The sequence below is a fragment of the Cherax quadricarinatus genome, unplaced genomic scaffold, assembly GCF_038502225.1.
Source record: "Cherax quadricarinatus isolate ZL_2023a unplaced genomic scaffold, ASM3850222v1 Contig267, whole genome shotgun sequence".
NCBI classification, from domain to species: domain Eukaryota; kingdom Metazoa; phylum Arthropoda; class Malacostraca; order Decapoda; family Parastacidae; genus Cherax; species Cherax quadricarinatus.
Window position 1 is genome coordinate 95001 of NW_027195293.1, and position 12044 is coordinate 107044.

Below are 12044 nucleotides of genomic sequence, written 5' to 3' on the forward strand. Positions count from 1 at the left end.
GAAAAAATAATTTTGACACAATTTTAAGAATACGAAATTTTTATGTAAAATTTTGATTAAAAATAAATTTTTTTTTGACCAAGCCAAAAGGATTATATCGTATATCAAAAATATATTTTTTTTATATTTGTGTTTCATTTCTAATTCAAAATATTTTGGTTTAAAAAGAGAAATGAATAATTTTTTAAGTAAAATGATAATGTGTTAATTAAATAAAATAGTTACCCCTGAAATTCACTTCAAAATATTAATAAGGTATAACTAAACTATTTAAAAAAGTCGGTTTATATCCTCAAAAATGTTTCTAAAAAATAGAATTTTTAATAAAAAAAAAATTAATTTTTAAAATAGGTCAGGTCATTCCCAGATTTGACTCAGTATATGGACAAAATTCACTCACAATATGCAAAAAAAATCACTCGAAATATGGACAAAATTCACTCACAATATGCAAAAAAAATCACTCGAAATATGGACAAAATTCACTCACAATATACACTCAAAAAAAATTCACTCGACAAAATTCAAATATGGACAGTATATGGAAAAAATTCACTCAGTATATGGACAAAATTCACTCAGTATATGGACAAAATTCACTCAGTATATGGACAAAATTCACTCAGTATATGGACAAAATTCACTCAGTATATGGACAAAATTCACTCACAATATACAAAAAAAAACACTCGAAATATGGACAAAATTCACTCAGTATATGGACAAAATTCACTCAGTATATGGACAAAATTCACTCAGTATATGGACAAAATTCACTCAGTATATGGACAAAATTCACTCAGTATATGGACAAAATTCACTCAGTATATGGACAAAATTCACTCAGTATATGGACAAAATTCACTCAGTATATGGACAAAATTCACTCAGTATAAGGACAAAATTCACTCAGTATATGGACAAAATTCACTCAGTATATGGACAAAATTCACTCAGTATATGGACAAAATTCACTCAGTATATGGACAAAATTCACTCAGTATATGGACAAAATTCACTCAGTATATGGACAAAATTCACTCAGTATATGGACAAAATTCACTCAGTATATGGACAAAATTCACTCAGTATATGGACAAAATTCACTCAGTATATGGACAAAATTCACTCAGTATATGGACAAAATTCACTCAGTATGGACAAAATTCACTCAGTATATGGACAAAATTCACTCAGTATATGGACAAAATTCACTCAGTATATGGACAAAATTCACTCAGTATATGGACAAAATTCACTCAGTATATGGACAAAATTCACTCAGTATATGGACAAAATTCACTCAGTATATGGACAAAATTCACTCAGTATATGGACAAAATTCACTCAGTATATGGACAAAATTCACTCAGTATAAGGACAAAATTCACTCAGTATATGGACAAAATTCACTCAGTATATGGACAAAATTCACTCAGTATATGGACAAAATTCACTCAGTATATGGACAAAATTCACTCAGTATATGGACAAAATTCGTTCAATTTGTAGACAAAACTTACTCAATATATGGACAAAATTCGCTCAAAATATGGACAAAATCCACTCAAAATATGGACAAAACTCAGTATATGGTGATAATTCCTTCATAAATTCACTTTAGATACAAAATTAAGTGAAAAAGAGCCAAAAAATAGCTATAATCCACTCATATAATATATAAATCTTACCTCATATAAAATATACTCGAAATCCGCTCAAAATTATTAGCAAGAAATATAATTTAGACCCAAGATCTTAGTAACACAAATTTAGACCCAAGATCTTAGTAACACAAATTTAGACCCAAGATCTTAGTAACACAAATTTAGACCCAAGATCTTAGTAACACAAATTTAGACCCAAGATCTTAGTAACACAAATTTAGACCCAAGATCTTTAAGATTTAGACCCAAGATCTTAGTAAGACAAATTTAAGATCTTAGTAACACAAATTTAAAGATCTTAGTAACACAAATTTAGACCCAAGATCTTAGTAACAAAATTTAGATCTTAGTAACACAAATTTAGACCCAAGATCTTAGTAACACAAATTTAGGCCCAAGATCTTAGTAACACAAATTTAGACCCAAGATATAACACAAATTTAGACCCAAGATCTTAGTAACACAAATTTAGACCCAAGATCTTAGTAAGACAAATTTAGGCCCAAATCTTAGTAACACAAATTTACCCAAGATCTTAGTAACACAAATTTAGACCCAAGATCTTAGTAACACAAATTTAGACCCAAGATCTTAGTAACACAAATTTAGACCCAAGATCTTAGTAACACAAATTTAGACCCAAGATCTTAGTAACACAAATTTAGACCCAAGATCTTAGTAACACAAATTTAGACCCAAGATCTTAGTAAGACAAATTTAGACACGTAGAAGACAGGAACTTAGGACGACGTCGCCTTGACTTACACCATTTACAGTAACACTAACGTAAAGGAGAGGAGGAGGGAGCTGTAAACACCACCAAGGTTGTAAACACCACCACCAAGGTTGTAAACACCACCTCCAAGGTTGTAAACACCACCAAGGTTGTAAACACCACCTCCAAGATTGTAAACACCACCTCCAAGGTTGTAAACACCACCTCCAAGGTTGTAAACACCACCACCAAGGTTGTAAACACCACCTTCAAGGTTGTAAACACCACCACCAAGGTTGTAAACACCACCTCCAAGGTTGTAAACACCACCTCCAAGGTTGTAAACACCACCTCCAAGGTTGTAAACACCACCTTCAAGGTTGTAAACACCACCTCCAAGGTTGTAAACACCACCTCCAAGGTTGTAAACACCACCTCCAAGGTTGTAAACACCACCTTCAAGGTTGTAAACACCACCACCAAGGTTGTAAACACCACCTCCAAGGTTGTAAACACCACCTCCAAGGTTGTAAACACCACCTCCAAGGTTGTAAACACCACCTCCAAGGTTGTAAACACCACCTCCAAGGTTGTAAACACCACCTCCAAGGCTGTAAACACCACCTCCAAGGTTGTAAACACCACCTCCAAGGTTGTAAACACCACCTCCAAGGTTGTAAACACCACCTCCAAGGTTGTAAACACCACCTCCAAGGTTGTAAACACCACCTCCAAGGTTGTAAACACCACCTCCAAGGTTGTAAACACCACCTCCAAGGCTGTAAACACCACCTCCAAGGTTGTAAACACCACCTCCAAGGTTGTAAACACCACCTCCAAGGTTGTAAACACCACCTCCAAGGTTGTAAACACCACCTCCAAGGTTGTAAACACCACCTCCAAGGTTGTAAACACCACCTCCAAGGTTGTAAACACCACCACCAAGGTTGTAAACACCACCTCCAAGGTTGTAAACACCACCTCCAAGGTTGTAAACACCACCTTCAAGGTTGTAAACACCACCTCCAAGGTTGTAAACACCACCTCCAAGGTTGTAAACACCACCTCCAAGGTTGTAAACACCACCTCCAAGGTTGTAAACACCACCTCCAAGGTTGTAAACACCACCTCCAAGGTTGTAAACACCACCACCAAGGTTGTAAACACCACCTCCAAGGTTGTAAACACCACCACCAAGGTTGTAAACACCACCTCCAAGGCTGTAAACACCACCTCCAAGGCTGTAAACACCACCTCCAAGGTTGTAAACACCACCACCAAGGTTGTAAACACCACCTCCAAGGCTGTAAACACCACCTCCAAGGCTGTAAACACCACCTCCAAGGCTGTAAACACCACCTCCAAGGTTGTAAACACCACCTCCAAGGCTGTAAACACCACCTCCAAGGCTGTAAACACCACCTCCAAGGCTGTAAACACCACCTCCAAGGCTGTAAACACCACCTCCAAGGCTGTAAACACCACCTCCAAGGCTGTAAACACCACCTCCAAGGTTGTAAACACCACCTCCAAGGCTGTAAACACCACCTCCAAGGTTGTAAACACCACCTCCAAGGCTGTAAACACCACCTCCAAGGCTGTAAACACCACCTCCAAGGCTGTAAACACCACCTCCAAGGCTGTAAACACCACCTCCAAGGCTGTAAACACCACCTCCAAGGCTGTAAACACCACCTCCAAGGCTGTAAACACCACTTCCAAGGCTGTAAACACCACCTCCAAGGCTGAGGGACTGATTACCTCATCTTTTGTATATAGTTCTACTGTCTTCTAATTATGTCCAAGAATCTGTATTGATAAAGCCACTGGAGGTAAACTCCAGGAGGGCGAAACGTCTACAATAAAGATACCCAGATGTTGCACAAGTGTCTTAACTTTCATAGGCCAGTAGACATAGACGGGAGCAAGAGAGGCAGTAGCAGTAGTAGTAACAGTAGCAGTAGCAGTAGTAGTAACAGTAGTAGTAGCAGTAGTAGTAACAGTAGTAGTAGCAGTAGTAGTAACAGTAGTAGTAGCAGTAGTAGTAACAGTAGTAGTAGCAGTAGTAGTAACAGTAGTAGTAGCAGTAGTAGTAACAGTAGTAGTAGCAGTAGTAGTAACAGTAGTAGTAGCAGTAGTAGTAACAGTAGTAGTAGCAGTAGTAGTAACAGTAGTAGTAGCAGTAGTAGTAACAGTAGTAGTAACAGTAGTAGTAGCAGTAGTAGTAACAGTAGTAGTAGCAGTAGTAGTAACAGTAGTAGTAGCAGTAGTAGTAGCAGTAGTAGTAACAGTAGTAGTAACACTAGTAGTAGTAGCAGTAGTAGTAACAGTAGTAGTAGTAGTAGTAACAGTAGTAGTAGCAGTAGTAGTAACAGTAGTAGCAGCAGTAGTAGTAACAGTAGTAGTAGTAGTAGTAGTAACAGTAGTAGTAGCAGTAGTAGTAACAGTAGTAGTAGCAGTAGTAGTAACAGTAGTAGTAGCAGTAGTAGTAACAGTAGTAGTAGGAGTAGTAGTAACAGTAGTAGTAGGAGTAGTAGTAACAGTAGTAGTAGCAGTAGTAGTAACAGTAGTAGTAGCAGTAGTAGTAACAGTAGTAGTAGGAGTAGTAGTAACAGTAGTAGTAGTAGTAACAGTAGTAGTAACAGTAGTAGTAACAGTAGTAGTATGAGTAGTAGTAACAGTAGTACTAGCAGTAGTAGTAACAGTAGTACTAGCAGTAGTAGTAACAGTAGTACTAGCAGTAGTAGTAACAGTAGTACTAGCAGTAGTAGTAACAGTAGTACTAGCAGTAGTAGTAACAGTAGTACTAGCAGTAGTAGTAACAGTAGTACTAGCAGTAGTAGTAACAGTAGTAGTAGCAGTAGTAGTAACAGTAGTAGTAGCAGTAGTAGTAACAGTAGTAGTAGCAGTAGTAGTAACAGTAGTAGTAGCAGTAGTAGTAACAGTAGTAGTAGCAGTAGTAGTAACAGTAGTAGTAGCAGTAGTAGTAACAGTAGTAGTAACAGTAGTAGTAGCAGTAGTAGTAACAGTAGTAGTAGCAGTAGTAGTAACAGTAGTAGTAACAGTAGTAGTAGCAGTAGTAGTAACAGTAGTAGTAGCAGTAGTAGTAACAGTAGTAGTAGCACTAGTAGTAACAGTAGTAGTAGCAGTAGTAGTAACAGTAGTAGTGGTAGTAGCAGTAGTAGTAGCAGTAGTAGTAACAGTAGTAGTGGTAGTAGCAGTAGTAGTAGCAGTAGTAGTAACAGTAGTAGTGGTAGTAGCAGTAGTAGTAACAGTAGTAGTGGTAGTAGCAGTAGTAGTAGCAGTAGTAGTAACAGTAGTAGTGGTAGTAGCAGTAGTAGTAACAGTAGTAGTAGCAGTAGTAGTAACAGTAGTAGTAGCAGTAGTAGTAACAGTAGTAGTAGCAGTAGTAGTAGCAGTAGTAGTAGCACTAGTAGTAACAGTAGTATTAGCAGTAGTAGTAGCAGTAGTAGTAACAGTAGTAGTAACAGTAGCAGTAACAGTAGTAGTAACAGTAGTAGTAACAGTAGCAGTAACAGTAGTAGTAGCAGTAGTAGTAGCAGTAGTAGTAGCAGTAGTAGTAACAGTAGTAGTAACAGTAGCAGTAACAGTAGTAGTAACAGTAGTAGTAACAGTAGTAGTAGCAGTAGTAGTAGCAGTAGTAGTAGCAGTAGTAGTAGCAGTAGTAGTAACAGTAGTAGTAACAGTAGTAGTAACAGTAGTAGTAGCAGTAGTAGTAACAGTAGTAGTAACAGTAGTAGTAACAGTAGTAGTAACAGTAGCAGTAACAGTAGTAGTAACAGTAGTAGTAACAGTAGTAGTAGCAGTAGTAGTAACAGTAGTAGTAGCAGTAGTAGTAACAGTAGTAGTAACAGTAGCAGTAACAGTAGCAGTAACAGTAGTAGTAACAGTAGTAGTAGCAGTAGTAGTAACAGTAGTAGTAGCAGTAGTAGTAACAGTAGCAGTAACAGTAGCAGTAACAGTAGTAGTAACAGTAGTAGTAGCAGTAGTAGTAACAGTAGTAGTAGCAGTAGTAGTAACAGTAGTAGTAACAGTAGTAGTAACAGTAGTAGTAACAGTAGTAGTAGCAGTAGTAGTAACAGTAGTAGTAACAGTAGTAGTAATAGTAGTAGTAGCAGTAGTAGTAGCAGTAGTAGTAACAGTAGTAGTAACAGTAGTAGTGGAGTCAGACTTCGTAAATGGTTCAAATCAAACTGAAGCGTCATCACAGGATCCTCTCTGGTATTTGCGGGTTATTCGTGTATTGTTCCAGTCACGGTATTGTGCCTTTTTTTACTACCCATGTATGTATTTTGAAATATATTCACCATAGAACTGGTATACCCTGGAATATATTTATGCATAGTATACTGATAGTATGTCTAGTGTTGAAAGAGGATTTTATGATTCAGTAATGTATCTAACGTACGGTTTTTGATTCAATTATTCAGTCAGTGCTAATTAACCTCCCAAGACCCTGCATGACCCATACTAGTTTAGCTTTTCAAGTTTATAACAAATTACATATTTTGAAAAAAAACGTAATTGTCTACAATATAATGGAAATATAAATACATATGTAATATAATGTGATTCTTTATTGACAACGTTTCTGAGTCGCCGCAAGAGACATGTCACCCTCCAGCCGGAGGACCCAAGAAACAAGACAGAAGAAAGAAGATGAACGACACCCTCAGTCGGGGGCCACAGCCAGGTCACCATATGGAGAAGACCCGGGCCGGAAGTACCGGCGGATCTCTAATGAATGAATAACAACGTTTCGCCCATACAGTGGGCTTTTACAAGTCACAAACAGATCTACCTGAGGTGGAAGGTACGCGAGTACCTTGTCAATATTATTATTATTATAATCAAGGGGGAAGCGCTAAACCCGGAGGATTATACAGCGCCTGGGGGGGGGGATGTGGAAGGCCCGGTGGCCTGGTGGCTAAAGCTCCCGCTTCACACACGGAGGGCCCGGGTTCGATTCCCGGCGGGTGGAAACATTTCGACACGTTTCCTTACACCTGTTGTCCTGTTCACCTAGCAGCAAATAGGTACCTGGGTGTTAGTCGACTGGTGTGGGTCGCATCCTGGGGGACAAGATTAAGGACCACAATGGAAATAAGTTAGACAGTCCTCGATGACGCACTGACTTTCTTGGGTTATCCTGGGTGGCTAACCCTCCGGGGTTAAAAATCCCAACGAAATCTTATCTTATCTTATCTAATTCGGGGAACTGGAGCACAGATCCAATTCCCTAAATCAAGAGCCCCTCACCAACATCAAGGAACCTTCCTTGAGGGGTACCTTGTCAATAAAGGATCACACACTGCACATGTGTTTATAATCCGACTGCGTCGGTATTTAATACCATTTATTTCCACCTACAATACAGCCAATTTGGTCCTTGTTACATTCTAACATACCAAGAACCAGAGGGTATATATACTTAGTATACTCACCACCATCTGGTATATAGCGTCAACTATACTATACATCTCCTCTCTGGTAATAAATCCGTCATTATCGACGTCATATAACTTAAACGCCCCTGAAAAAGTGGAAAGAAAACGAGATTAATACAAAGGATAAACAGACGTGGAAACGAAAAAAGTGAAAAATACGTTTAGAAAAAAATTGATGAGGTTAAATATTTTAGGGTAAGAGAAATTTGTAAATTTGTAACTGAAGGAAATAATAAAAGGAATTGCAAAATAATTTTAGTAAAAAAAAGAAAATAGCATAAAAGGTTTTGATTTATTAAATTAAGTGTAGACTAAATATAATTTTATTGTTTACCATAAAATCTTTTATTTCTGGGTTTAAAAATAAAATAATTTGTAAGAACATAAATATAATTATATAGTTTATTCCCAAAATTATTGTTTTTCGAATAAAAATTAGATAATAGTTTGTAAAACAATTTTTGTAAATTAAATAAAATTTATAGTTTACCCTTAAATATTTTTTACAGAAAAATAAATAATTTTAAAACGATTTTATAAATTGAATAAATTTTTTAGTTCACCCTGAAACTATTTAAAAAAACTGAAAAATAATTGTTGGAAATTAAATAAAATTTAATAGTTTTCCCTCAAATAAAAAAAAAATAATTCTGTTAAACAATAATTCCCAAATTAAATTTCATAGTTTACCATCAAATGATTTTTTTTTCTATTTTTAAAAAATACTCACATAGAAGTTTCTCATCAACGTTCCCTCTAGATGTGATAGACAGAGCTCTAATGAACTCCTCAAACTCGATAGATCCATCCTGCCAGATAGATGGAGACCAGAGTTATGGTGATGGATCATGACAGTAATGGGAGATGTGTGTGTGTTTTATTATAGTTATACCTTCAGTGTGGTCAAGAATGAGTGTTTTATTATAGTTATACCTTCAGTGTGGTCAAGATGAGTGTTTTATTATAGTTATACCTTCAGTGTGGTCAAGATGTGTGTTTTATTATAGTTATACCTTCAGTGTGGTCAAGATGTGTTTTATTATAGTTATACCTTCAGTGTGGTCAAGATGAGTGTTTTATTATAGTTATACCTTCAGTGTGGTCAAGAAGAGTGTTTTATTATAGTTATACCTTCAGTGTGGTCAAGAAGAGTGTTTTATTATAGTTATACCTTCAGTGTGGTCAAGAATGTTTTATTATAGTTATACCTTCAGTGTGGTCAAGAATGTTTTATTATAGTTATACCTTCAGTGTGGTCAAGAATGTTTTATTATAGTTATACCTTCAGTGTGGTCAAGAATGTTTTATTATAGTTATACCTTCAGTGTGGTCAAGAATGTTTTATTATAGTTATACCTTCAGTGTGGTCAAGAATGTTTATACCTCACATAGTGATTTAACACAGTGTATATACATACATATATACCTTTCTGTGCTTATATACATTGAAATATACATCGTAAGTTGGTTTAATACTGTGAAATATGGATCTTAGTGTATATACATTGTAATAATCATATCGATGTATATACACTGAGTGTTATACTAGTATCAGTGTATATACATTGTTATACTAGTATCAGTGTATATACATTGTTATACTAGTATCAGTGTATATACATTGTTATACTAGTATCAGTGTATATACATTGTTATACTAGTATCAGTGTATATACATTGTTATACTAGTATCAGTGTATATACATTGTTATACTAGTATCAGTGTATATACATTGTTATACTAGTATCAGTGTATATACATTGTTATACTAGTATCAGTGTATATACATTGTTATACTAGTATCAGTGTATATACATTGTTATACTAGTATCAGTGTATATACATTGTTATACTAGTATCAGTGTATATACATTGTTATACTAGTATCAGTGTATATACATTGTTATACTAGTATCAGTGTATATACATTGTTATACTAGTATCAGTGTATATACATTGTTATACTAGTATCAGTGTATATACATTGCTACACTAGTATCAGTGTTTTAGATGCTACAATATACACATCTCATTGAATATACACTGAGAGATATACATACCTCAGTGTATAAACACTAGGAGGTATACACACCATATCAAATTGAGAGATATACATCAGATTAGATATAAATTGAAAGATATACGATACTCATTAGAAATATATATATATATATATATATATATATATATATATATATATATATATATATATATATATATATATATATATATATATATATATATATGTGGTATCCATTATATATATATATATACACACATTTTCAATGTATCTCGGTGTATATACTCAACTGTGTGTATAGACGAGAAGATGGTTAATGGGGTTTGAAGTCTATCTACTACACCAGGGTCATTAAGACTGGTTGGTTGGTTAATGGGGTTTAAAGTCTATCTACTACACCAGGGTCATTAAGACTGGTTGGTTGGTTAATGGGGTTTAAAGTCTATCTACTACACCAGGGTCATTAAGACTGGTTGGTTGGTTAATGGGGTTTAAAGTCTATCTACTACACCAGGGTCATTAAGACTGGTTGGTTGGTTAATGGGGTTTAAAGTCTATCTACTACACCAGGGTCATTAAGACTGGTTGGTTGGTTAATGGGGTTTAAAGTCTATCTACTACACCAGGGTCATTAAGACTGGTTGGTTGGTTAATGGGGTTAAAGTCTATCTACTACACCAGGGTCATTAAGACTGGTTGGTTGGTTAATGGGGTTAAAGTCTATCTACTACACCAGGGTCATTAAGACTGGTTGGTTGGTTAATGGGGTTTAAAGTCTATCTACTACACCAGGGTCATTAAGACTGGTTGGTTGGTTAATGGGGTTAAAGTCTATCTACTACACCAGGGTCATTAAGACTGGTTGGTTGGTTAATGGGGTTAAAGTCTATCTACTACACCAGGGTCATTAAGACTGGTTGGTTGGTTAATGGGGTTTAAAGTCTATCTACTACACCAAGGTCATTAAGACTGGTTGGTTGGTTAATGGGGTTTAAAGTCTATCTACTACACCAGGGTCATTAAGACTGGTTGGTTGGTTAATGGGGTTAAAGTCTATCTACTACACCAGGGTCATTAAGACTGGTTGGTTGGTTATTGGGGTTTAAAGTCTATCTACTACACCAGGGTCATTAAGACTGGGTTCACTTATCTAGGTGTGGGGTGGGAGCACTGGCAACTGCAGTGGAGGGAGCAGTTAGGACTTTAAACTAGGAATAGTTAGTGGTATGGGTTTTGGCAGGAAAACAGTGAAGTCCCAGTGTAGTAATATTACGAGTTCTAGGGGAACTAGTAATAATAAGAACGAGATAGATATTGAAAAGCCAGGGACCTTGGGTGATAAAGACGGTAATAGGTTTAGTAGAAAAATAGAAATGAGCAGGAAGGGTAAAGAGAAAGGAGAGTCTTTCAATGTTTATTATGCTAATTGCCGTAGTGCTAGGAATAAGATGGACGAGTTGAGATTAGTTGCTAGTGTAGGTAACATTGATGTATTTGCCTTAACTGAGACGTGGTTTAATTCAAAAAGTCGGGACATGCCTGCGGAATGTCATATTCAGGGTTTTAAATTGTTCCAAGAAGATAGAAGTATTGGGAGGGGGGGTGGGGTGGCATTGTACGTCCGAGATCGCTTGAACTGTTGCATAAAAACGGGTATTAAGTCTGAAGTAACACATACAGAGTCTGTTTGGATAGAATTTTCAGAGGGGCATGAAAAACTGATTTTAGGAGTGATATACCGTCCCCCTAACTTAGATAGGGACCAAGGGAAACTACTATGGGAGGAAATTGTTAAGGCCACAAGGCACGATAATGTAGTAATTCTAGGAGACTTTAACTTTAGTCATGTTGATTGGAATTTCTTGACTGGGAATTTAGAATCGTACGACTTCTTAGAAGTATTTCAGGATTGTTTTTTGAAGCAGTTTGTGACAGAACCTACAAGGGGAAATAACCTGCTTGACTTAGTTATGGCAAACAATGAATCCCTTGTTAATAATTTAGAAATTTCAGAGGAACTGGGTGCTAGCGACCACAAATCAATTACATTTAGCATTGAATGGAAGTACGATAGTAGCGATAACTCAGTAACAGTCCCAGATTTTCGCTTAGCAGATTACGATGGGCTTAAAGAACACTTATCATCTGTTGACTGGGGTAACGAAGAGAGCTA

The 12044-nt window shown here is 36.3% G+C and overlaps 1 protein-coding gene across 1 annotated transcript in view; it reads right to left on the reverse strand.

Moving 5' to 3' along the window:
* The window catches only part of LOC128702527 (frequenin-1), a gene marked incomplete at its 5' end in the record, with an annotated part of 64336 nt that overhangs the window by 13951 nt on the left and 38341 nt on the right, over positions 1-12044 (reverse strand). Inside the window, 2 exons of the mRNA XM_070080269.1 lie at positions 7848-7936; positions 8581-8659. Coding sequence (XP_069936370.1) covers positions 7848-7936; positions 8581-8659 — 168 coding nt within the window. The remainder of the gene's footprint in view (positions 1-7847; positions 7937-8580; positions 8660-12044) is intronic.